Source organism: Onychomys torridus, chromosome 18 (genome assembly GCF_903995425.1).
Source record: "Onychomys torridus chromosome 18, mOncTor1.1, whole genome shotgun sequence".
Taxonomy (NCBI): Eukaryota; Metazoa; Chordata; class Mammalia; order Rodentia; family Cricetidae; genus Onychomys; species Onychomys torridus.
The window spans coordinates 45,163,703-45,191,020 of NC_050460.1; the positions used below are offsets into that span (position 1 = coordinate 45,163,703).

At 44.2% G+C, this 27,318-nt stretch overlaps 2 protein-coding genes across 8 annotated transcripts in view; one reads left to right on the forward strand and one right to left on the reverse strand.

Moving 5' to 3' along the window:
- Rufy2 (RUN and FYVE domain containing 2) overlaps window positions 1–6,380 on the forward strand; it is a 39,172-nt gene extending 32,792 nt beyond the window's left edge. The window contains exon 17 of the mRNA XM_036167165.1: window positions 2,805–6,380. The gene's annotated coding sequence lies outside the window, so the exon portion shown is untranslated. The remainder of the gene's footprint in view (window positions 1–2,804) is intronic.
- On the reverse strand, window positions 950–12,295 carry Hnrnph3 (heterogeneous nuclear ribonucleoprotein H3). Of its 7 annotated transcripts, none has more exons than XM_036167853.1 (10): window positions 12,193–12,295; window positions 5,677–5,811; window positions 5,044–5,182; window positions 4,342–4,526; window positions 3,822–3,908; window positions 3,557–3,672; window positions 2,784–2,919; window positions 2,424–2,519; window positions 2,150–2,242; window positions 950–2,053 (listed from the first exon to the last, which is right to left on the reverse strand). In XM_036167853.1, the coding sequence occupies exons 2-10, from the start codon at window positions 5,786–5,788 to the stop codon at window positions 1,977–1,979; spliced, it is 1,041 nt and encodes a 346-aa protein (XP_036023746.1). In that variant the 5' UTR covers window positions 5,789–5,811; window positions 12,193–12,295; the 3' UTR covers window positions 950–1,976. The 7 variants fall into 7 exon arrangements, with proteins under 7 accessions (XP_036023746.1, XP_036023744.1, XP_036023747.1 ...); XM_036167851.1 differs by lacking the exon at window positions 12,193–12,295 and adding an exon at window positions 11,864–12,061; XM_036167854.1 differs by lacking the exon at window positions 12,193–12,295 and adding an exon at window positions 11,845–12,060 and having other exon boundaries at window positions 4,387–4,526.
- Window positions 12,296–27,318: the final 15,023 nt, after the last annotated feature.

Consider the following 27,318-nt stretch of genomic DNA (forward strand, 5'->3'; position numbering starts at 1 on the left):
AGACTAATAACATTTTGTGACTGTTAAAAGTGAGCATAAATGAAAAAACTCCAAATACTTCATTATGTGCTTTCTGTCAGAAACATGGACCTTTTCTGGGGCAGCATTAACTTTATCCCCACTGTCTGGGATGAGGCTATAGCTCAGTGGTAAAATGTTTGCTTACTGTGGATGGTAAAGCCCTGGGTTCTCAATCCACAGCACTACCACCAAACAAAATCACACAATCTGAGTTTAGGATACTCCATTCATTACAAAACATTCCCCCAAGCTGCTGTCATTCCTTACTTACCCTAGCCAGCACTCCCACAAAGATATGATCATGGTGCCAAGGAATTGTAATTCAAATCTGTATGTTTTTAAAATAAATGTGACTTTTATAAAACGAAGTTTTGAGAAATTAACAATTACTTTTATTGTTTTAAAGATTTGTTTTTATCTGTCTATGTGTGTCTGTGTGAGTGTATGCCACATGTGTGCAGGTGGCCTAGGAGGCCAGAAAAAGGTACTGGATTCACTGGAGCTACAGTGAGTTGTGATCTGCCCGATGTGGGTGCTGGGAACCAAACTCAGGTCCTCTGAATGAACAGCAAGTGCTCTTAACCACTGAATCATCTCTCCAGCCACCTCCTTTGAGATTTAAGAAGGTAACCCTTGAAGTGCTTTTGACCCCTGTGACCGGCATGCAGACTAGCTCATGAGTGTATAGGCTCTAGGTGAAACCTTCAGTCCCAAACCAAAGACAGAAACTCACTGTTTCAGGACTAGGGGCTCCAGTAACAAGCTGTGGCACTCCTTTTACAATCACTTTCTCAGAAATCTCAATTTGGCATCCAATGGTACTTGCCCCTACCTCCCGAGTGCTGGGATTAAAGGCATGTGCCACCACACTTTCTAGCAATGTGATTATAACCAATAACTGACACAAAGCATTCTAGGACAGACAACATATCTCCCATGTTAACATTTATTACATGAATAACATTTCTAGCAAAAACAAGTAACAAGTTCAATAATGGAGTTCACACTGAGAGGTTTCAATTTGATCCATTAGCCAATTTAGGGAAAAGCCACATTGAATGAAGTGATAAGATTAGAAAGCACCGTTTCCTTGCTACACAGAGCTTACATACTCAAAGCCAGTATCAGATGCAGCACTGTTTACACTTTCCTTAGTGTAGTCACTTAAGACAGTTGAAAGCCCATTTTCTTGGGTGAGAAACTGAAAGCACATGTAAGAACACACCCATCACAGTAAATACCTGCATATTTACACCACCTTCTTCTGCCACCATCGAAAACTCTTAGCTACTCCAACAAACTCAAATTTTGGGAACATTTCTGGTATCTTGGTCAAGTGCTACGAGGATTTTAAAATCTAGGGCTGTAATTTCAACTAATATTCCCACCCCCTGGGTTCATAATTCATAACACAATTGGGACTATTTAGATTCCAGATACCCCTTAAATTATTCAGAGCTATGCTTGATAAATACGGGTGAAAATACAGAATTAACTGAACTTATATTCCTGAAGCCAGCTGAATGCATCCTTAGGCTTTTTATTTACAGTATGTCCAAGAGAGAAAGTTAGCTAACTACTCAAGCTCTATCCTAGATGTCTGCTTAAGACTTGCAGTCTTATCCTCTCACATTGCACTATGCTACTTTTTGTAGAGCTAACAGTAAAATACATCATCCCAAACCTTAGGAAGGCAGCACATCTTTAAGAGTACTTATATATAAAAAGTAGCAACATCAGTGGTTTCAATATAAAAATTTATTTTAAGTCAAAGTATGCAACAAATAAAACCTACAGAAAACAGATTTTCCCATCACAATCTGTTGCTTTACCAAATAATATCTTGAAAACACATTCCTTCAGTCATTATAAAGTTCTTGAAATACAAAAGAAATTCAATCTGTAAGAAAGTCTAGTAGACAGATGCTGTTGTTGGGACTTGTACGTTGGTGTTTTCAGTACATCCCACGCCATCCACCTCCACTCATTCCACCTTGCCCATAGTAACCTCCACTGCCTCCACCACCACGACCTTAAGAAGACATTAAGAACCAGCATCAGACGTCCATACACATTACAATAGTTACAGTTTAAGTGAAAGACATTGCCACATTACAAACAGACTTACCGTAACCTCCCAAGCCGTCAGGAGTGCCGTATCCTCCACTGTAGTTGTTCCCCATTCCCATTCTCCCGACAGAGCCATAGCCTCCTTGATTTTCTGCACATTAAAAAGGTAACAGAGGATGGTTTTCAAAGTAGCCAACACTGCCTATTCCAGGTTTATGAACCCAAGTTTGGGAGGGATATGCTGAAGCACCAAGGCAGGAGGATTATGAGTTTCAGGCCAGCCTGAGCTACAGAGTAAGATGCCCCCATCTCAAACACAAAATTATACATACCCATTCCATCTCTGCCATAGCCTCCCATTCCGGAACCTCCCATTCCAGAGCCACCTCCAGGAGTGGAATTCAAGAAGAGTTCAATATATCGATGTTCTTTAAAAAAAGAAGAGTGGAAAAAGATAAGAATAGGAGAGAAAGGGATGTTTGATCAAATGTACTAATTAAAGGTCAATCAGCTAGTATTTAATCCGTAAGTATAGGACTAGATACAGGATTGTATAGGCAGCCATTCAAGTCTAGACATTAATAGGTGAAATGATTTTAAGACCTAGGATCTACCAAAGACATTTTAACAAGTAATGATTTTGTACACTGCACACACCTATAAAATAGAAGCATGCCAAAGATACCACTTACGCATGTTGTTTTTATCTTTAGACATGGCAGCCACTGCATCTTCATGGGTCACAAACTCTACGTCTGCCTCTCCTGTTGCTCTGCCGTCGGCTCCAATGTCAATGTGAGCTCGGATTGGGTTGAGTGGTGAGAAGAACTGCATAGAAGTCACTCACTTGTCAATCCCAGGTATCAGAGCGAGCACACACCTTAATCCCCCTAATCCACTAAGGTAAACCACCGAGGGTCTGCAGAGGCTCTAGCATTGTGGAGGTAGGTTAAGTCATCCTTTGCTACAGAGGTGGTCAACTTGGCTCACATAGGGAAGGAGTACTTTTTTTAAAATGCAAAGTACTTGCTTTTGAAGTAAGGCAATACTAAATTTTAAATGAAAATTGTGAAACTGGGGATACACCTCCACGACAGAGCATAGTTAGGAGTATTTCGAAGTTTGGGCTTGTTTCAGACACTACTACTAAAGGCAAATTCCTACCAGATTGACTGTAATCTTAACTGAGCTTTTTTTGATGCATTTTTTTAAACTGCCTAAAAATGGCATGTAGGTCAGCACATGATGGGCACAAATACCTATGTGCATATTAAGCAAATAATCTATCACTAAGTGACAAGCTTAGTCTGAATCTTAATAAAAGAGATAAGGCAGTGTGGCTGCTTGTATTTCCAACATGCTCGAAGTCAAGTTAGGACTTTTAAATTCTAATCCAGTTTGGGCTACAATGAGACCTCCCCGCCAAGAATAATAAATAAAAAATAACCCACTATACACCACTTACATTAGCAATATCATTTTCAGTCGCACGGAAAGGCAGCCCTCTCATGTGCACAAAATGACCACCATGGAAACCTGAACTCGCATCACCAGCTCCACCATAGCCATGTCCTCCCATGCCTAGATTATAAACCATGTGCGTTCATGTAAGTATAGACATGTAAATCAACACGGCAGTGCAGTGACACAAGTTTCCATTAACCTATCAAAGTTGCCTAATTACTACCAGATCCTTACAAAGACAACAGCATGACAATTTTCTAGTTTACCTCTTCCGTCTCTCATCCTGTCATCAAAGCCATCATTTCCATAGCCATAATTATTATAGCCACCATAGTCATCAAAACCTCCATAGCCTGTGCAAATGCAAGGGAAAAGAAATACCATTCTGAGCACCTTATTTTGTAGGCTAGTTTACAAAATCATTTGTGGTCAACAGTCTTAGCTTCTTCATTAAGTAAGTTTTCAGCTTACTGCATATGAGAAAAGCAGTTAACCCTTGATGGGAATGCAAACATCCACAGGATAAATTCAAACACAACATGAAAACCAAATTTCATTGTTATGCCAAGAAGAAACATGCCAGTTATCTTTATTTTTATTTCTACATTGTTTTCTAGGTGTTAATATGTGCATCAATCAAGTTCCACAGTGGAAATCCCATAATTTCATGAACAGGTTTTAAAACCTTGTAGGTACTGAAATTACTGCCATTTCTGTATTTCTTGACAAAGTGTCAGGAACATCAAGAAAATGACAACAGAACCTTTGTTCATTAGATACACATACCACCATCATATCCATCACCTCCTCGGCGCATTCTGTCATACATACTTCCACGCCCAGCTCCATAATAACCCCCTCTTCCTCCTATTGGTCTATCATATGGTCCCGGTCGCTGTCCCAGCAATCTTCTTGGTGGATCATAAAATCCTTTGATTTCACTCCTGCTACTCCTGAAGATCTCAATATACCTATGTAAAAAGGTTTAAAGTACAAGTTTCAGCATAGATGTATTAGAAAGTAAATTAGATACTGGGCAAAATGCAATAAGTTTGTCTATATCTAGGTACATAACCCAATTTAAATTGTCTAAATAAACCATAAGGTAACATTTTTACACCTACAAACTTAAATATTTAATTATTTAAGTTTTACAGAGACAAATGAGTCATTTGAAAACACTGAATTATGAATATATTTTTAGTTTGTTTCCTTTAGTACAAGATAGGTATGTAAGAAAAACAAGTGATTATACAAAAACAAATTTAACAACGTCCTACAAAGAAATGGAAACAATCTAATTTTAATTTAAACTATTAGCATTAATTCCCCACCCAAATCTGTAGTTTCCATGTTAAATATAGGTAATTTATCAATTCTTTAAAACTACCCCAGAAAAATGTTATGGTTACCCCCCCATTTAAGCAATAGTGACCCACAACCCCCAAAAATAAAAATTGAACGCCATCCCAAACTCTCCATCCCCACCTGTGCCCTATTCTTTCCTTGTGTTTCCCCAGAGCATTTTCTGCTATCTCCTTTGAAGCAAACTGCACGAAGGCCTCCCCTGTGCTTCTCCCCTGGTAGTCCATCGTCAATGTTATCCCATTTGGCACGATTTCCAACCCTTTAACCCAAGGACAAATACCCCATCAAGGGGAACAGTGTTAAAGGCTGAAACATTCCCATCTGAATCAAATATTTAAAACAAGTCTAAACAAAACAAAACAAAACGCTTAGTTTCCCATCACCCCATAATACAAATGGAATATTTTTCAAATATCACTGGATTAAATATTTTCTGTGACTAGTGTTTTAAAATTATACTTCTAAAAACCCACTACATGAAAAACCCACAAATCATTTAACTGTGCTCCCAATGCTAACTCACAGCCCACGTCATCACAGTTATTCTTAGTTAACTATACTGTACATCAATCAATGTTTACATAGCCTACACATTCTCTATTGAATATTAACTGGAGCACATTTCCCATTTTATTATATAACCCAGATTATCACAAAGTTCACAGCAAAATCAAATGGGTTTATAAATTAAAAACCATCTAATCAAAAACACATAATTAAACTACTACTAAACTTTGACTAGTTCTAGAGTACCTTGAAAGAACTGAACTATCTCCTCTTTGCTGCAACCAAATGGCAGTCCTCGAAGTCGCACTGTCCCATCACTAGCGTCATTTGGACCATTATGTTTCATGACCCAATCCATTTCACTAGTGCGTCACTGAAATGCTATGGAAACAAACAAGCACATAAAGCAGTCAATCACAACACACTGACCAAGACTGAACACCTCTCCCAAGTGTCACAGCCCAGAATGCATGCAAGGTGACTCCTACAACAATCAGCAACAGTACCCTATTACCACTCTACTTTGGGGTGGGGTAGGGAAAGGTAATGAAACTCACCCCTCTTCTACCAAACCACCCTGACGGTCTAATAAAAGCTTGAACAATTCTACCACCAGAGTAAGATTTGTTGTAACACATTCATCCTTTCCTCATTCTTTTTTTTTTTTTTTAAACTTTTCAGACTTCACTATTGACCCACACTATGCAATTTCTTTTTTGTTTTGCAGACATGGTGTCAGTGTACCCACTATACTTAGCTTGTTTCTGTTTCCAAACCAAGGGTCTAACTTGGTAGCCCAGGTTAGCCTTGAACTTCAAGCAGTCCTGCCTCAGCTGTGAGTGCTAAGATTAGCTAAGTCACCTGCCCAAATACAAAATGTTTAAGAATAATCACATGAAAGGTATATAGTATAGATGTCTATTCATATTGAGGTTTGAGTGTTTAAAAAAAAAAAAAAAAAAAAAAAAAGACAGTAGCCAGGTAGACTTCAAGGTCATCTTTGACTACACCAGCAACTGGAGGGTAGCCTGGGTTGTACCAGACACTGTTTCAAAAACAAGTAAAAGGCTACTCAAAACCAAATGCTATGCGAAATATGATAGAAGGATCTGGAGTTTGAGACTAGCTGGGACTACAAGGGTACTGCTCCTCAACATACACTCAAATGAGTACCTTCAACAGTAACATCTTTTTTTGGGGTGGTTGAGGGGGTTGTTAAGACAGAGTGACCAAGAACCAGGCTGGCTTTGAATCCCAGATACCTGCCTGCCTCTCAGCCCTGGAGAGCTGGAATTAAAGGGAAATGTCACCACTCCACATCATGCTCAACTCCTTATCTTTTTTTAGTCAAGCAGGTTTAAACAAAGTTTACCCAAAAGTAACACATTGAGACTCACATGGTATTTAAAAAGCACAGTGTGAAGCCCCCTCCATCCTCCAAGGAACACACAACCTAGCTAGAACCCTTCCCTAGAGGCGGCTCTTTCCTTTTAAAATCCCAGAATATTTTTAGACTAACGCAGAAGTTCCGCAGCTGTGGAAACTTACCAGCCCTTGCTTACTTCACTATTCAGCTGTAGGAATCCTACTCACCTGAATATTCCAATCTTTCCCCCACCCCCTCCTTCCTTAGCAACAAAACAATTTTTTTCACTTGATTAGGCTTGAAGGTATATCAACACCATTCACTAATGCTTAATTCCGTATCATCCATTAGAGGCAACATCTACAGAGTAACAATTCTAATTTTCTTAAAATCATGTAGTAGCACATTCCCACAACCCTAGCCCTGGGAGGTTGAGGCAAGAGGTTCAGTAGTTCAAGGCCAGACTCTGCCGGGCAGTGGTGCATGCCTTTAATCCCAGCACTCAGGAGGCAGAGGCAGGTAGATCTCTGAGTTCCAGGTCAGCCTGGACTACAAAGTGAGTTCCAGGACAGCCAGGACTGTTACACAGAGAAACCTTGTTTTGAAAAACCAAAATAAACAAAGGAAGCTGGGTGGTGGTAGTACACCTCTTTTAATTCCAGCACTTGGGAGGCAGAGGAAGGCAGATCTCTGAGTTCCAAGACAGCCTGGTCTACAACTAAGTTCCAGGACAGCTGGGGCTACACAGATACACCGTTTCCAAAAACCAGGGGAGGAAAAAAGGGAACAGATTTCTTCTACAACTCATACATCAACGAACCCAAGGATATAGCTCAATGACAGACTAAATGTCTACCATGTGCCAACTGTTGGATTACATCCTAACCATCTCTCCCCAAATAATACATGCATTAAGGAAAGCCAGTGTAATTTCTCTACCAGTGACTATTAATCTCTACATGTGTATGTCATCTGCATGTGTGTTTGTGTAAAAGTGACTGAACCTCAAACCCTGCTGAGAGAAAATCCAGGCCCATCTTAAAGCAAAGTCCATGAAAAGGTACCACTCCTGACAGAACCAAAATGGTGAAAACACAATTTAAAAACTGACATAGCTAGCTGGGCGGTGGTGGCGCGCACCTTTAATCCCAGCACTCGGGAGGCAGAGCCAGGCCAATCTCTGTGAGTTTGAGGCCAGCCTGGTCTACAGAGCGAGTTCCAGGACAGGCTCCAAAGCTACAGAAAGAAACCCTGCCTCGAAAAACCAAAGGGGTAAAGAAAAAGACATAGCTAATTCTTTGACACACTTGATTTAAAAGAAAGCATCAGGCCCTACATGGTGGCACATGTCTTTAATCCCAGCATGTGGGAGGCAGTGAGTTCAAAGTCAGCCTAGTCCACATAGTGAGGCTACCTTAAAAACAAACAAAAAAAACAAACAAAAAACCATGGGATGCCGGGTGGTGGTGGTGCACGCCTGTAATCCCAGCACTGGGGAGGCAGAGGCAGGTGGATCTCTGTGAGTTCGAGACCAGCCTGGTCTACAGAGCTAGTCCAGGAAAGGCACAAAGCTACACAGAGAAACCCTATCTCTAAAAACCAACCCCCCCCCCAAAAAAAAGTTGAAAGAATTTCTGAGCCTGGTATTCATGATAAAATACAGCAGTAGTTGCTGGATGGTGGTGGTGGTGGTACATGCCTTTAATCCCAGCACTGGGGAGGCAGAGACAGGTGGATCTCTGTGAGTTCCAGGACAGCCTGGTCTACAAAGTGAGTTCCAGGACAGCCAGGGCTACACAGAGAAATCCTGTGTGTGTGTTGGGGGGTGGGGTGGGTGTACCAAGACACAGACCAGCAGTAGGTTAGTGAGGTATAGGTACCCACTACTGTATTTTACAAGAATATTTATATTCTGTAGTTCTGATCTGCTTCAGATAAAAACATTCACCTTTGACAATTGGACTAGATGGACCCTGTAAAGCAGGGGTTCTCAACCTTTCTAATACTTTGACCCTTTAATGCAGTTCATGTTGTGATGAGTCCCCAACAATAAAATTATTTTTGTTGCTACTTCATAACTAATTTTGCTACTGTTACAATTTGTTAACATTTGTGTTTTCCAATGGTCTTAGTCAACCCACAGGCTGAGAACCATTGCTGCAAGACCACTGAGATGCTCCACAAAATCTCAACCGTATCTGAAAACCATTTCGGCCCTGAAAGGAAACAGAAATATTAAAGGTGTTTTGATGTTTAATACCATTCTAGAGTGCCCCTGAAAGATAGTACCATATCAACTTTGAAATAAAAGCTCAGAAATGTTTTACTATCTCCACTACTTTCTTAAAAACAAAAAGGGGCCAAGAATACAGTTCAGTGGTAGAATGCCTACCTAGCATGCATGAGGCTGCAGGCTCAGCTCAATCCCCAGTACCACAAAAGCGAACCTCCTTGAGGTGGAGGTAGTTCTTCTTTAACTCTTAGGTTAGAGCAGTTCTCTTGTGGTGACACTGGCCCCCACCCAAGGCAGGGTCTTGCTCTCTAACCTGGACTGGACCCTGCAATGGGATTACAGGTGCTACCACAGCAGCCTAGGAGAGTCCTTCCCTCGGTGTGAGTACTATCATTCTTCATCACAGAGAGCATGGCCACTCCTGCACCCACACGGTGATCACAACCTCGTATAACCCAGTTCCTGTGGATATGACACTTCGGGCTTTCTACAGGCACCATACATGCATGTGCTTCACACACATCCATGCGAGCAGAACACTCATAAAATAAATGGGGGCAAAGTGGTATTTCAGTAGCAAATGCAAGGGAAGAAGCTCTTTTGTGTGTGTAAGACTTATCACACCAGTTTTGCTAGTATCAACAATGATAAAGTTTGTAAATTCTCTGAAAAACACTAAGCTGCTAATAAAACTTTCAGAGCTGTGCAACAGTTTACTATTTAGAATACTCTATCTACTTCAACCTTTCTTTGCAACACTGTTATCCACTGATCACTACTCTGCTGTTGGAATCCCAACTGTTCTCAGGCCCCCTATTCTAGACCTTGAGACTGGGAGACCAACCTGAGTTACACCACCCCCTCAAATCCAAGAGGGTCCCAGGTGCAGCCCCTTGCCTATAGCCCAGCTAGAGTGGAAGCCAAAGTAAAAAGGGGGGTTGAGCCCAGGGGTCTCAGGCTGGCCTGGGTAAACAGTGAAACACTACCAGAAAACCTCCCAGTGTTAGTACCAATTAAAAATACTAGCAGTTAAAATGAGGCTAAATTTTTGAGACTTTAGTTTCCTAAAGGAAGCAAAAATTTTAGTCACAAAAGACTACATACTATTTCAATTATACACAACCCGAGAACATAAAAATCTATAAAATATAAACATGATCTGTGACTTCCAAGGTCTGAAATAAAGAACAGGTCAGCACATGGAATGACTTAGTATGCACATCTTTTTGAAATTATAAAAGTGTTTCTAAAATTGAGTTGTGATACTCTGAAAACTCGTACTAAAATCTGTAGAAATACCACTTTAAACAGAAGTTGATGGATGTTATGAACTAGGTATGGTGGCTCATAGCTGCCATCCCAGCAGTTGGAGGCAGAAACATCAAGATCCTCGAATCTCAAGGCCAGCACAGTCTACAGAGACCCTGTCTCCAAACAAAACCATCTTGTAGGCAGAGGCAGGGGGCTGTAGGAGAGTTAAGAGGGCAGCCTCCTGAACATATCTAGTTGCAAGCTAATATCAAGAGCCTGTCTCAAAAAAACAAAAAAGATGTTTATAAGGTAATCCAATCAAGAAAATGTGGGCATATCACTTAGTTCTTTACAGCAGAGTCTGAGTTCTTTGCATTTTAAAAGCCCATTAAGGATCTGCTTTTTCTAGGTGGCAGGGGCACTACTGCAGGCTAACTTCCAGACCCAGGGTGTTCTTTTTTCCGTTTTAACCCATATTCAATGAAAAATTACCCACACAGTTCTGACTGAAGGACCCGCAAACACCTCCACCAGCACGCGATTAGGCTAGGCTTTTGTTGTTCAAAACATCACTGTTTGAAAACAACACTTGTTTTCAACATCCTAGCCATCAAATCAAAACGAATATACTGGACTTCCGGCCTTAATTACAAGTCGACACAAAACAACTCTTGGGAGAATTAACTACGTAAAACCTTTCTTTACTATCCACCCGGACCCGGCCTTTTGGAAACACACCCACTTCATCCTATATTCCTATCGGATAAGCCACTCGTTCCTCTTACAAAATTAAACTCTTGGTAAACATCTAATGTGTGTGTGTTGGGGGGGGACCCGGCTAGGCGTCCTTTACCTCGTCCAGGAGACTGTCCGGTTTACCTAGCTTGCCCTAGAGACCGACAACCAGGGGACGCCCCGCCTCCGAGGCCGGGGGGGGGGGGGGCGGACCCGGAGAAAGGGCCCCGGGGGCCGCCGAGCAGCGGAATTACAAAGGAGGACCGCGTCCGCCTTTGTCCTGCACCGGGGAGTCGGAGCGCCCCCGTCGCCGCCCGCGTCTCCTTTCCCCAAGCTCCACCTGTCTCACCCCGGGAATCTGCGTCAGCGGTCCCCCGCAGCCCGGCCAGCCCAGGTCGTTAACCCCCCGCACCGTCCACCCGTCCCCGCCTTCGAGACCACGGAGGACCGGGGCCGCTGGGGGAGGCCGGGCCGCGCCGGGCGCCATTTCCACCCGGGGGCGCGTCCCGCTCGCCCCGCCGGCCCCTCCGGCCCCCCCTCCTCCCTCCCGCCGAGCTCGGACCCACCTCCCAGCGGCCAACCCCCGGCCTTCCCAACACTTTCCAGCAGCCCGGGCCGGGAAAGGCGGGAAGGCGACCCCGGCAGCCCACCGGCCCCAAGATGGCGGCAGCCGAGCGGCGGGGAAGAGCGGGCGAGCGCGGCGGGAGACAGCCCCGGAGGCCAGCCGCCGCCACGCTCCCTCGCCCGCCGCCGGCCTCCTCGTCCTCCTCCTCCTCCTCGTCCTCCTCCTCCTCCCGCCTCGGCTCTCGGCACCGCCGGCCCAACCTACCCCCTTCTACTTCAGATACCCGGGGAGGCGCTAGTAACGCCGACGCCAACGCTCGCGGGCACGGACGGCGGCGGGCTCGTCCGCGGGGAGCACTCCCGACAACGGTTTTCTTTTTTTTTTCCTTCCCCCGCCCCTCGGCAACCGTCTCCGGCGCCTGACAACCGCTCGGGGAGCTGCGCAGCACAGACACTGACAAGGGGGGATGGGAGGGAGCGAGCGAGGCGGAGGAGGAGGAGGGGGGCGGGGCCGAGCGCCCCCGCCGGCCGCGCTGCTCTCGCGAGACTTGACTCATCTCGGCCGGTCTCGGCGAGGGCGGGGCGACGCGCACCTGCGCACTAGGGGCCTTACCCCGGGTCGCGGGCTGTGGCCGACTCCGTGGCGGACCCAACCGCCCGCGGGTCCTCGGCGCTCGTCTTGGCGAGGGCGTGAGTCGGTTCTGAGGTGCCGCGGTTTTGCTCAGGCTCTTTCCGGCTCCGCTGGGAGGAAATCCCATCTCAGGGCGCGCCCTCGCCCAGCGTGGACGGAGCCACGTGGTTCTGCGCCGCCGCGCCCCCCCCCCCCAAACCAGGGAAAGGCTTTTCTTGTCCACCATGTTTGCATTATGCAATGAGAAAGAACGCGTGTTCGGCCTCAGAGGGTACCCAGATCCGCAGATACCCAGCAGGATGGCGGGCCCAGCCTGGGGTTTTGATTGGTTTCCTACCTGCCGTGTTTAATTTTTCTCTCCATTAAACCCAGGGACAGATCAGGGGCTCAGGGCAGCTGACTTCGTTTTCTAGAGAGTTTGGTATTCCTGAAAACGATGCTTCACAGGCGACACCAAGGTTTTTTGAGGTTCCGTGCTGGTACCACGGTTCCTCATGACACCCCTATGGCCTTTTAAGTTTTAACACAAATGGCACATGGAAAAATCTGTGGGAAGGTGGAGAGCAATCTTGGGGTAAGAGACAGAGAGCAGGAGCTGGAGAGATGGCTCAGCGGCTAAGAGCCCTGGCTGCACCCCAGAGGTCCTGAGTTCAATTCTCAGCAACCACATGGTGGCTCGCAACCATCTATAGTAGGATCTGATGCCCTGTTCTCATAAAAAGTTGTACATGCAGTTTAGTCATAGGCCAGGCAGGACGGGTGAAGGCTGTAAACGTGAATGGGGATAACAATTGTAGTCATCCTTCAATGAGCAGTTCAAAGATTTCTTTGTGCTAAAGAGACTGGGAAGCCCATCAGGAGTGGAGTGGGGCTGGGAGGGACCTTAGCAGTGGAGAAGGATGAGTTAATAAACCATGAGATTTTGTGTGTGTGTGTGTGTGTGTGTGTGTGTGTCTGTCTGTCTGTCTGTCTGTCTGTGTTTAGACTGGAGCCAGGAGGCCAATTACTTAGTTTCTGGTATGGAAACTTCCACTTCACAGCTTTAATTCATCTTCAAACCTACTTAAATTTCTTTAGTACTCTTCTGATTTTAACCCAGAATATTCTTCAGAGTAAGGGGGGTGGGGTGGGGCGCACCATGATTGTAATTCTAGACAAGAAAACCAAAAGATGTTGCAGAAGCCATAATAGCTCGGGTTTATGAAGAACTTACTGGCACTAGGTATGGGTAGCAAATCACTGTCTTTGTTCTTGGGTAGTCAAAGATATCCTTGAACTCCTGACCCTCTTACCTCTATGTCAACTGTGTCTCCATAGCCCTAAAAGGTGGTATTCATTTCACAGATGCTGTGCCTAATCCCAGAACAATGAAAATAGTTGCTGAAGGTATAGAGCCGAGTGATGCAACTCTAAACCTGTGTGTGTGTGTGTGTGTGTGTGTGTGTGTGTGTGTGTGTGTGTTTACAAGTAAGTTAATAGTTTACTGGTTGGAGACTTTTGCTGAAGCTATGCTATTGTTACTATAAGCCCCTAAAGTCTTCCCTTTCTTTTAATAGCTGCGGATTGAATTTAGGGCCTAAAGCATGTTCTCCCTTTAAAAAGTAATTGGTTTATTAGCAAAACTCGCAGCTCCACACTTAGGATGAATTCTCCCCCGGGCCTTCCTTCCATGGATTTAAATTACATGGCTTCTTTATTCTTTCATTCTTTCAACCCGGTTTGGTAGGTGGAATTTTGTAATCCCTTTCGCTCTTCGCCTGGAATTCAGTCCACTTACTGCCTGAATGAATTTGGCATTCTTTGCACACACTTTGTGTGGTTATGGGCGACAAGCCTCACATCATTCTCGTGAATCTGATGTGTGACTTTTCACCACCCAGTAGTGATGTTTCTCTTGGAGGATTTTGTTGTTGTTGTTTTTCATAATTTCTTTATGGCAAGCACTCTTTACAAACACCATGAAGATTTAGAAGGCCTTTTGCCTTTTTATTACAGCAAGGAGGAATTTTTTAGTTTAAAGATGCATTATGCCGTGGTAAACGTAATTTTTATTAGCTTCCTCCCCCACACATTTGAACCCTGTGTTAGTAAGGCTTGGTGCAATTGGACCCTGCTGCGTCTCCAGTGATGCCTACAGAATTGTTTCCAGATTGATCGCTAAGGAATTGTTTCCATGGAGATGGTTACAAGTCAGGGCTCCCAGCGGCTTTCTTGATCTCCCCTCTTTTTATCCTTCTTCCCTCCCCTTCCCCCATCTCCCTACCACCCCTCCCTTTCTCTCTCTTTCCTCTCTGGGCATAGAGATCAGAGGGACCCTGAAGGGGATTTTTGTTACAGTTTACAATGAGAAAAATGAAGCAGCAGGAGGAAATGGAAGTACCCAGCCTCCCAGCGGAAAACAATACGAGGCCCACGTGACCACGTATTAAACCATCAGCATGAAAAGGAGAGGAAAATTCCATGCAGGCCTGCCTGAAAATGAAAGAGAAATTGAGAGATTGCATTCTCTTGGGGCAGACAGAGCACATTAGCTAAAACCTAGTTTACGATCGATGTTCATATATCCCTGATGATCCTGCGGAGTATCATTAACACGGCATTATCATAACCATTTTGCCCGTATATGAAAACGAACCAAGAGCAAAACAAGCCACAGAAATGTATGGCGTTGTGTCTGATCAGTGTTTAATGGCTTTGTCACAGCAGCTCTGACAAAACCTTCCTGAGGGGCTTCTTCGGTTTATGCCCTGCTATCCGGTGTCTTTAGGAAAGGACCACCTTCCTCTCATGACCATTGCTGTTTCTCAGGGCGAAGATTTCATTCCCAAGACTTTGCTTAAATGACTTCCCTGGGAACTATGGAAACCAAGGGACCTCATCTAGGATGACTCTAAGTAAACAAATGGTAGCTAGCCCTAAGGCAGGAAGCTCCTCAGCCATTCATTCTTTGTATTTGAGAATCTGTGCTTGTGTGTGCATGGAGGCCAGAGCGCAAGCATCTTCAGATTTCTGTCTTCTCTTTTTAGCAGTGTGTGTGTGTGTGTGTGTGTGTGTGTGTGTGTGTGTGTGTGCCCGCCCAGGCCAGACTAGCTGGTCAGCGAGCCCCCAGAGATTCTCGGGTCTCTGCCCCATGTCCAGCTGCTTTTCCATGGGCTCAGACTCAGCTCCCCATGCTTGTAGGGCAAGCACTCGGCCAGATGAGCCATATCTTCAGCCCCATTTTTTTTTTTTAAATATTCCAAATGCTGAACATTTATGCTCAGTGATTACTGTGGGTGCCAGGGGGTGGGGGGTGGGGCAGGACAGATCACCACAGTGGCTTTTAGAATGTTTAAGTGGCAACTCTATAGAAAATTCAACATAGACCATTTCTCTCAACACAGTTTTATAGTTTTCTATGTGTGCTGCTTTTTGAGACTTGTTACCTAGCCCAGGCTCCTCTGGTATTCTCCATTCTCCGTACTCTATACTCCATTCAGTCCACACGTGCTATTGACATGTGTGTATCACCACACCTAGCTTTTATGCATCTTTTTGTTCCAAGATTTAGGTTTATGTATATGTGTGTGTGCATGTGTACATGAGTTTATGTGCACTATGTACTCACAGGTGCCCCCAGAGGCCAGAAGGCATTGGATCTCATGGAAACTGGAGTCACGGGCAATTGTGAGCCACCTAATGTGGGTTCTGGGGACCAAACCCTGGTCCTCTTCGAGGGCAGTGAGCACACATTACTGCTGAGCCATCTCTCTAGTCCTGCTTTTAAGCTTTTAGGGGTAGACACAAATAGGCTTCGTTGTATATGTACATATGTTTCTTCATGTAAAACAGCAATGATGGTTACACTTAGCAGCAGAGACTTTACCTCATATTTACCAGAGTCCAGCAAAGTCAGTGTATGTGTTGGTGTGTGTGCACACACATGCATAACTGAGACCTAGTAAACTTATGAATGTGGCCATGCTTGACTTTTTGCATGGGTGCTAGGGTTCCGAACTCAGGTCCTCAACCTTGTGTAGCAAGCCTCTGACACACTGAGCCTTCTCCCCAGCCCACAGAGTTATTTTGTAGACCAAGCAATTGAAGAATAGTTGGGCATAATGTAATGCTTTTCTTTTACTTTGGTAAATCAATGTCAAACTTTAATAACCTTCATAATCAGTGAATAGGAGGCCCGAGTTCCAATCTAGTCCTACATACTTGCCTACACCAGCTGCCAGTTAACTTTTCAGAACCTCAGTTTCTCAATCTCTTATATGGGCTGTTAGGATAAAATTAGAAATGGAAACTTACAAGCCAGGCATGGTGGCACTTGTCTTTAATCCCAGCACTTCGGAGGCAGAGGCAGGTAGATCTCTGAGTTCAAGGCCAGCCTGGTCTACAGAGGGGGTTGTAGGACAACCAGGGCTGTGTAGAGAGCCCCTGTCTTGAAAAAACAAAAAAGAAGAGAAATTGAGGTATAGATAACTATAGTTCTACCATATCTCATATGTCCTTGTTTATGGCATTGTTGATAAACTTGGTTTCTGTTATGTAAACATAATTAATAGTGAATTCAATAGAGATTTAATTTTTAATGTTGTTTTATCTGTATGGATGTCCTGCCTGCACAAATACTTGTGTATCACTTGTGTGCCTGGTGCCCAAGGAGGCCAGATAGGGTGTCAGATCCCCTGCAACTGCAGTTACAGATTGTTGTGAGCTGCCATGTGGGTGCTGGGAATCGAATCTGGGTCCTCTGAAAGAACAGTCAGCGCTTTTAACCAGTGAGCCATCTCTCCAGCCCCAGGAGAGACTGTTTTTAGTACTGTGTCTTAAATAATGTGTTGAGGGCTAGTGAGATGGCTTATTGGGTAAAGTACCAGCCAACAAGTTAGTCTGAGTTTGATCCTTGGGACTCACAGGTGGAAAGAGAGAACCAGCTCCCACAGGTTGTCCTCTGACCTCTACACACATTTCATGGCAAGACACACATTCCCCCAACACATACACAAAAGAAAGCTCAGTGGTTAAGAGCACTAGGCTGCACTTCCCAAGGACCCATGCTTGTTTCCCATACCCATCTGTAACTCCTGTTCCAAGAAACTTGACACCTTCTTTTGGCCTCATTGGGCACCAGACATAATGTGGTGCACAGATGTACATGCAGGCAAAGCACACATATGTAAAAAAAAAAAAAAAAGGAGATAATAAATTTATTAAATAATGAATTAATACATTTTATATGTATGTGCCTCAACCTCTCAAGTGTTGAGATTACAGGTGTGAGCTACCCTGCCTGACACAATTTCCATTTTTATTGAGAACTGGATGCTTGCATAAGAAGGAACTGTTTTCATTTTTGTGATAGTGTGGTGATATATTGTGTCCCCCCAATACATTGTGCACCTTAATAAACTTATCTGGGGTCAGAGAACAGAACAGCCACAATATTAAACATAGAGGTTCGGCAGTGGTAGCACACGCCTTTAATCCTAGCATTCCAGAGGCAGAGATCCACCTGGATCTCTGAGTTCAAAGCCACACTGGAAACAGCCAGGCATGGTGGCTCACGCCTTTAATCCCAGGAAGTGATGGCAGAAAGCAGAAAGGTATATAAGGCATGAAGACCAATCTGGTTAAGCTTTTAGGCTTTTGAGCAGCAGTTCAGCTGAGATCTATTTGGATGAGGACACAGAAGCTTCCAGTCTGAGGAAACAAGATCAGCTGAGGAACTGGCGAGGTGAGGAAGCTGTGGCCTGTTCTATCTCTCTGATCTTCCAGCATTCACCCCAATACCTGGCTTCCGGTTTGATTTTATTAATAAGACCTGCTAAGATACTTGCTATGTAATAGCAACACTATAACTTTTACTTATGATTTTGTTATTTTTTATTTTGGCAATGCTGGGGATTGATCTGAAGATTCACACATGCTAGGCAGGTCCTCTACCACTGAGCTACACAATTCCTTTTTATAATTTTGTGTGAAGGGGCTGGAAGAGTTAGTATGTGGATAATATAATGGATTACTTCATAGTTTCCCAGATCAGCATTTGATTTGATGGTGAGGATCAACTTGTTGTTTAATTAGATAATTATATTTTTTCTTCCTTTCTTTCTTTTTTCTTTTCTTCTTCTTCTTTTTTTTTTTTCTGAGACAGGGTCTCATGTAGCCCAGGCTGACCTCAAACTGGCTATGTAGATGATGATGGCCATGAGCTATAGTGATCCTTCTGCTCCCATCTCCAAGCGCTGGAGTAGAACTATGCTCCACTCTGTCTGTTTTGTGGTGCTAGGGAGCCATTCCAGAGCTTCTCGTATGCTAGGCCAACACTCTGCCAACAGAACGTCACCCTCAGCCTCTAATCAGGTCATCCGAGATTGTGTGGGAGTGACTGGAGAAGGAGAAGGCACAGCAGAGGTGAGGAGCATCCGTCCAGAAGAGAGGTACTGGGGACAGATGCAGCTCCTTGTGCTGCATCACCCCAGTAACGCTCTGCAAGCAGAGGCTGGGGGTGAAAGTTCAAGGGCAGCCTGAGCTACATAGTGAGTTCCACGCCATCCTAACACATGTATCCAGAGAGAGCTTGCTTTAAAAAAGCAAACAAACCAGACAGCAACACAACCCTAAAAAGAACCTGTTGTTCAGGGTTGGAGAAATGGTCCAGTAGTTACAAGTGCTTGCTGTGGGCTGGAGAGATGGCTCAGTTTGTAAGAGCACTGGCTGCTCTTGCAGAGGTCCTAGGTTTAATTTTCAGCACCCACGTGGCAGTTCACAACCACCCAAAACTGCAGTTCAAGGGGACCTGACTCCCTGTTCTGACCTGTGGGCACCGGGAATGCAACATGGTGCATAGACATACGTGCAGGCAAAACACTCATACACATAAAATAAACCTACATAAATAAACCCTTTTAAAAAAAAAAAGGTATATGCTGCCTGCTCCCAGCACCCACATCAGGCACCTCACCACTGCCTGCAAATCCAGCACCAGGAGATTGGGTGCACGCCACACACGACATACACTCACACAGACTGCTCTAGTTAGCTTCCTATTACTGAGATAAAGACCATGACCAAAAGCAAAGGAAAGGATTGGCTTGGGCTTTCCCATCTCGTCACCGAGGGAAGGCAAGGCAAGAACTCAAGCAGGGCAGGGACCTGGAGACAGAAACCGAAGCAGAGACTGTGGAAGAAGGCTGCTGTTCCCAGTGATCCCCAGAAACTGGAGTTAGAGACAGTTGTGAGCTGCGAGCTGCCAAGACTCCAGTTCCTTTGAATTACTCCGTAGTGCCTACTGCCTTGTTGGCTTTGAACACATTAAAAGTGTACTGTATTAGGGTTCTCTAGAGGAACAGAACTTAGAGGATGAGTCTACCTACACACACACACACACACACACACACACACACACACACACACACACATACCTAAGTATAGAATATATTCTAATAAATCCCCTTTATATATACATATATAATATTATCTAATAAGTAAAATGTATGTATATATAAAGGGGACTTATTAGAGTGGCTTATAGGCTGTGGTCCAGCTCATCCAACAATGGCTGCCTACCAACAGAAAGTCCAAGAGTCCAGGAGTTGCTCAGTCCCCAAGGCTGGATGTCTCAGCTGGTCCTCAGTAGAGGAAGTAGGTGCTGGTGTCAGTAAAGGAATGGACTTTTTATGATGAGAGTGAGGGCAAGCTGACAGAGGGAGAGAGAGACAGAGAGCTTCCTTCTTCCATGTTCTTTATACAGGCCTCCAGCAGGAGGTATGCTCCAGATTGAAGGAGAATCTTCCCACCTCAAATATCTAGATTAGAAGTGGCTCTTCCTACTTCAAATGAATTCATTAGGAAAAAAAAAAAATCCTCGCAGGTGTGCCCAGTCATTTGGGTTTTAGTTAATTTCAAATGTAGTCCTGTTGGCAACCAAGAACAGACATCACACATACCATCTTACGCAGGGGCCAGCGCTTGCCCACGAGGACTTGCTCCTTGTGGCTAACTCGGCCAGCTTTCTTGAACCACCAAGAACCACGTGCCCGGAGGAAGCATTGCCCACAGTGGGCTGGGTCCTCCTGCATCATCTGTCATTCAAGAAAATGCCCTACAGGCCTGCCTGCAGCTCAGTCTGGTGGAGGCATTTTCTTAATTGAAGCTCTCTCTTCCCAGACGACTCTAGCTTGTGTCAAGTTGGCAAAAAACTAAATAGCAAACAGACATTGGTGCATATACATAAATAAAATCTTAAAACAACAACAAAACAAGCAGAAAGTAGGCATCAAAATCTCCAATTGTTATTGTTGAATTGTCTGTTTCTTCCTTTTGCTCTGTTAATTTCACATTTTGAATCTGTTAATAGGTGCTTGTTATTTTTGTCATATCTTCTTTGTGGATTAATCCTTTTATTACACATCCTCCTTTGTTTTTAGTAATAACTTTTGTCTTAAAACCTATCCGGGCAGTGGTGGCGCACGCCTGTAATCCCAGCACTTGGGAGGCAGAGGCAGATGGATCTCTGTGAGTTTCGAGGCCAGCCTGGGCTACAGAGCTAGTCCAGGACAGGCTCCAAAGCTACAGAGAAACCCTGTCTTGAAAAACCAAAACAAAACACAAAAACAAACAAACAAACAAAAAAAAACGTATTTTATAGTGAGTTGGAGAGATGGCTCAATGGTTGAGGGCACTTCCCGGAAGACCTGGGTTCAATTTTCAACACCCACTCAGTGGTGAGAGAGCAAGACAAACTCCATTTTAAAGAAAACTTCATTTCTAGCAATACTAAGATAAAAGCTGAACCAAGCTCCAGAGACATAAACACCTAGCTAAGACTTGGGTCAAGGCGATCCCCCGCCCCCAGGGTAGGTAGGCTGCTGGCCAAGAAATAGTTATGAAGCTAAAACAAAGACTTAATCCATCAAAGTCTCCAATAATCCGGGGAGAGTCTCCAACTGTGTTTTGTCTTTTGTAGTTCTTCTCTTGGCTAAATGTTCCTGTTAGCTGAAGTATGACCCTGAAATGCAAAGGCTTGTACCCCCTAGCTTGTGGTTTTTCCCTTTAAAAACCCTTCACTCTGAGAGCACAGGGCTGCTCTCCTTCACCTGGCTAGCCAGTGTGTTGGACGCGGACCAAGTCTGGGCTTGCTTGTTTTCAATAAACCCCTTTGTACTTGCATCGGATATCGGCTCTGTGGTGATCTTGCTTGGGGGGGGGTCTCATGACATAGACACAACAGTGGCTCACAAACAATCCGTAATTCCAGTTACAAGGGTCTGATGCCCTCTTCTGGTTTCCTTGGGTACCGGGCACCACATGTGTGGTGTACATACATGCAGGCAAAGCACCCATACATATAAAATTTTAAAAAATAAATCTATTACATAGTCACTCTGATTTGTTCTTTCTTTTTCTCAGTCCTCCCCTGCCCCATTGCCCTGGTCCCTCCACCTCCATGAGTCTCTTTATGCAGACTAAGATGCTGGGGACATCTGAGACATTGTTCAGCCAGGGCAGGTTTCTCTTCAGCATGCACCTTACAGGCTCCCTAGGGAGCGGCACAGCCTGACTTAAGTTTTCAGGTCACAATCATGAGTTCATTTCATTCTATTATTTGTAGTCAGATTTCAAATGTGGTCCAATATCAGACTGACTGTGTCCCTCAGTTCAACTCTCCTCTCTACTGATGTACAGTTGTTGAGGCAGAGGTAAGCCGGGCATGGTGGTGTATGCCTTTGATCTCACCACTCAGGAGGCAGAGGCAGACAGATCTGTGAATTCCAATCCAGCCTGACCTACCTACACGATGAGCTCCAGGCCAGCCAGGACTACACAGTAATACCCTATCTCAAAACAAAAGAAACAACAGTAAAAGTTTTGGACCCACACTGTCCTCCAGCCTCTGCTGCAGAGATCAGAGAGCATGCTGGGAAATAAACATCAGTCAGGTGATGGAAACTTTGTCTTAGCCTGTGAGGCTTAGTCTTGATTTTTTATTTGTTTTTGTTTTAATAATCCTCATTATTCCCCCCATTTTTTAAAATTGAAAATGAATTTATCATACCATATATTCTGGTCATGGTTTCTCTCTCTCATCTCCTCCTAGGTCCTCCCCACCCCTCCACTCATCCAATCCCACACCTTCTTTCTCTCTCACTTTAGAAAACAGACAGGCAAACAAACAAACAAAAAACAGAAAACAAAGAAAGAGCACAAAAAGCCACACACATCATTAAAACACAAAATCTAAAACCATAATTTACAAGCAAAGGACCAGTAAGGTAAAAAGTGCCCAAAAAAAGCAATATTAGAAAAAACAAAAAAACAACAACAACAAAAAACCCCAACAAAACAAAAAAAAAACCAAACAAACCCCTCCAGAAATACCACTGAATTCAGTTTGTGTTGGCCATCTACTGTTGGGTGTGGGGCCTGACCTTAATTATGATGTATATACCCAATGAGACTCCATTGGAGAAAAAAAACCTAATTTTTCCTTGGCAAGTGGTTACCATTTGGAGATAGCTTCTTGGCTTAAGGATGGGAGTTTGTGTCCACTTTCCCCTCCACGTACTAGGACCCCATCTGACTGGGACCTGTGCATGCAGCCACGGTCTCTGTGAGTTCATATGTGCCAGTCCTGTTGTGTCTAGAAGACATCGTTCTCTTGTGTCCTTCATCCCCTCTGGCTCTTACAATTTTTCCACCTCTTCTGAATCTACCGATCCCCGAGGGGAGGGGCTTAATGAAGACAGCTCATTTAGGACTGAGTGTTCCAAGGTTTCTCATTCTCTGCACATTGCCCACTTGTGGGTCTCTGTATTTGTTCCCATCTATTGCGGGAAGAAGCTTCTCTGATGATGGCTGAGCGAGACACCGATCTTGCCCGATGGGTAGAGCAGAATGTCAATTTCAATCAGACAGTGGTTGGTTACTCCCATGACTCTTGTGCCACTATCACACTCCTGTGTCATGTGGGCAGGTCACTGCTGTGGACAGGATATTTTGTAGCTGGTTTGGTGGTTACCTTTCTTCTCTGGTAGTGTGGAGAGTACCTTCTGGTACTGTAAACACTAGTCAGTAGGGGTAAGGGCTCTAATTAGGCACCAGCTCAACTTCAAGAGACTGTAGGTGTTGCCTTCAGCAATGGGGCCTTACCGTCAGTTTGTGGAGGGCAACCAACAGCCTTGGCAATAGCTTGAGCTGTTTGAGGGTTTCTCTGGGGCCCTTTTGGCCAACAACTCAGTTAGGTGTGACTCATTCCTGACACTGGAGGTTTGCCCTTCTGTGGCAAAAGATGTCTAGTTGGGCTTTGACCCCCTGTTATTTGGCAAGACCATTTAGATTTCATTCACATCTGTATGTATTTTAAGAAGCATCTACTGTGGTAGGTTTCCATGTGACCCCTCAAATAATGGCTCTTAATGTTAATTGTTCCCTGCCTCTCTCCATTTAATACTCCTATTCCAATCTCTCCCTGTCTTCCATAACTATATAAATTCTATCCTCTTCCTTGGGAGAATCTATCCTTTACCCTAGTTTTTTATACCCAACCTCTTACTCTATACCTAACCTCTGTGATTATACAGATTGTATTATGCCAATCAAAAGCTTAAAAGCAGCTGGGTGGTGGTGGTGCATGCCTTTGATTTCAGCACTCGGAAGGCAGAGGCAGGAGGTCAGCCTGGTCTACAAAGTCAGTTTCAGGACAGCCAAAGCTACACAGAGAAACTCTGTCTTGAAACACACATCTCCCCCAAAAACTTAAAAGTTAATGGCCACATATATGAGACTACATATGCAATATTTGTCGTTTGGGGTCTGGGTTACCTCATTCAGGGTGGTATTTTGCTAGCTCCATCCATTTACCTGCAAATTTCATTAAAAAAAATACCTGAATAATATTCCATTGTGTAAATGTACCCCATTTTCATTATCCATTTGTCAGTTGATGGACAGCTAGGCTGTTTCCAATTTCTGGCTCTTATGATTAGAGAACAACGAACATGGATCAAAAGTGTCTCTGTAGTAGGATGGAGAGTCCTCTGGTAGATGCCCAAGTGTGGATCTTGAGGTAGATCTACCCCAGCTTCCTGAGGAACTTCCACACTGATTTCCATAGTGGCTGTCCAGGTTTGCACTTCCACCAGAAATAGATGAGTGCGTCTTTTGTCCCCAATCCTCACCAGCATGAACTGTCATTTGTCTTGTTGCCCTTGGCCATTCTCACTTGTATAAATTTTGAAATCTCAAAGTAGTTTTAATTTGCATTTTCTTTGACAGTTAAGGATGTTGAACATTTCTTGAGTGTTTCTCAGCCACTTGTATTTCCTCTTTGGAGAACTGTTTAGTTCTTGTTTTGTTTTCTTTCAAGACAAGATTTCTCTGTGTAGCTCTGGCTGTCCTGGAACTCACTTTGTAGATGAGGCTGACCTGGAATTCACAGAGATCCACCTGCCTCTGCCTCCCGAGTGCTGGGATTAAAGGCGTGTGCCACCACTGCCCAGCCAGAAAGTCTTTTCTTGTGCCAAGAGTTCAAGACTATTCTCCACTTTTTCTTCTATCAGATTCAAGGTATTTGGCCTGATGTTGAGGTCCTTGATCCCTTTGGAGTTGAGTTTTGTGCAGGGTGATAAATATGGATCTACTTGTATTCTTGTGCAAGCAGCCATACAGTTGGACCAGCACCATTTGTTGAAGACGCTATCTTTTTTCCAGTGTGTAATTACTGGCTTCTTTGTCAACATTGGGTGTCCATAGGTGTGTGGACCTATGTCTGAGTCTTCAAGTCCATTGATCAACATGTCTGTTTTGATGCCAATACTATGTTGTGTTTTTAATTATTATTACTATAGCTCTGTAGTATAGCTTGACATGGGGATAATACCACTAGCAATTTTTATTATTCAGGAGTATTTTGACTATCTGAGGTTTTGTGTTTCTATATGAAGCTGGAAATTGTTCTTTAAATTTCTGTGAATGGGGGGAGTATGGAAAAAAATTTCTGTGAATAATTATGTGGAATTTTGATGGGGATTGTGTTTAATCTGTTGTTACTTTTGGTAGGATATCCATTTTCACTATATTAATCCTACTGATCAAGTATGGGAGGTCTTTCCATCTTCTGATATCTTCTTCAGTTTCTTTCTTCAATGTCTTTGTTTTTTTTTTGTTTGTTTGTTTTTTTTTTTTTCCAGAGCTGAGGACCGAACCCAGGGCCTTGCACTTGCTAGGCAAGCGCTCTACCACTGAGCTAAATCCCCAACCCCTTTCTTCAATGTCTTAAAGTTTTTATTACATTAATCTTTCACTTGCTTGCTTAGAGTCCCGTCCCCACCCCCTTTCAAGCGATTGTGAAAGGCATTGTTCCCTGATTTCTTTCTTGGTCTCTTGATTGTAAAAGGCATTGTTCCCTGACTTCTTTCTTGGTCTGCTTGTCATTTACATATAGGAAAGCTACTGATTGTTGTGCTAATTTTGTATCCTGTTACTCTTTTTGTTTTGTTTTGGGTTTTTGAGGCATTTTCATTCTCTCTCTCTCTCTCTCTCTCTCTCTCTCTCTCTCTCTGCTTCCTGGCTGCCACCCCATACCTGCTCTTAACCCACATGGTTCCTGAACCCTCTACAGGAGCCAGAATTCTACAGAACAGAATCCAAGCGCAAGTTGTTCTCCGTTACTTGGTCACAATGATGCACCCAGTGTTCTGTCTGCATGTATGTCTGCAGGCCAGAAGAGGGCGCCAGACCTCATTACAGATGGTGGTGGAACACTTTGGTTGCTGGGAATTGAACTCAGGACCACCACTCTGTTGCTTCGTGCTTGCACAAAGGCTCTAGGTGGCCAAGTTACCAGCTTGAGGTCGTGTCAGGTGTTCACGGATGTAGTTCTCGAATAGGGGCAGAGCCCTGTACCTGTGCATTGCCTTCTAGACTCCCAGGAACACACCAGAGTCTCCCTCCACCCCCACGGCCGGCCATCTTTCTTCTTTCAGTGGTAAGAATTGAACCCAAGGCCTCTCATATAGTAGACAATTCCCAGGCCATGTCAGTCAGAGCTACCAGCCTCCCTTCCAGGTCTGGAGAGATGGCTCAGCAGTTAAGAGTACTTGCCGTTCTGTTTGCTTTTGGTTTTTGGTTTTTGGTCTGTTCTACATTTTGTTTATTTGTGTTGTTATTATTTTTGTTTTGAGACAAGGTCTTGCTATGTATCCTTGGCTGTCCTGGAACTCTCTATGTAGACCAGGCTGGCCTCAAACTCACGGAGATCCACGTGTCTCTGCCTCCTTGGTGCTGGAATCAAAAGTGTGCTCCACTAAGCACAGCCTCACTTGCTATTTTTGCGGAGTCCCTGGGCTCAGTTCCCAGTACCCGCTCACAGACCCCTGTAACTCCAGCTCCAGGGAATCCAATGTCCTCTTTCTTCCTCGTGTAGGTGCACATGTGCACACACATTAGAATAAAGTGTAAAGACAAATTCTTCTCAGCGTCTCAGGAGCTCGTGCTATTATTTCTTTTAAACATTTGCTTCAAGTCAGTTGTTTGCCTCAGTCACTTCCCTACAACTCAGGCAGACATAATGTTATTAAACAGTTGGTTGGCTGTTTTTGACAAACAATTCTGGAGAAAAAGCTGTTATTACTATGTGAACCGAATCGGGTTAATAGAAAAAGCCTTGCTATTGGGAGTCTGCCAGGAGAATAGCAGAGAGGCCAAGCTGTAATTCACTGTGAACGTATCACGTCGCTCTCAGAGACCGTCAGATTGTTCCAGAACGATGGTGGTCTCCTCTTCTTTCTGCTCCTCTTCCCCCTCCCCTTTCCTCCTCCTCCTCTTTCTCAATTTTATTTGTTTTTGAAAGAGGATATCACTCTGTAGTTCTGGCTTCCCTGGAACTCATTATGAAGATCAGGTTGGCCTTGAATATATGGCAAGCCTCCTCAGCCTCTTACATGCTGGCATTGCTGTTAGGTTCCAAACCCAGGACAAAGGCTGAGGTGCCTATTTAACATATCAAAATGGACCTGACCTCTGGGTCCTTCCTGCATCCCTAAGTCCCTGCCTGTTACAGGGTCCTCCTGGCTGGCATACTCCACCTGCACCCGGAACTCTCCCTAAATAATCCAACAG

What these genes read in the sequence shown, in the direction of transcription:
- Hnrnph3 (XM_036167853.1), bottom strand. Translation starts at nt 5,788, where the DNA reads ATGGATTGGGTCATGAAACATAATGGTCCAAATGACGCTAGTGATGGG. An exon ending in GATAGTTCAGTTCTTTCAAG is followed by an intron (nt 5,183 to 5,676) that starts GTACTCTAGAAC and finishes CTTGGGTTAAAG; the next exon opens with GGTTGGAAATCGTGCCAAAT. An exon ending in CAGGATGAGAGACGGAAGAG is followed by an intron (nt 3,673 to 3,821) that starts GTAAACTAGAAA and finishes TTTATAATCTAG; the next exon opens with GCATGGGAGGACATGGCTAT.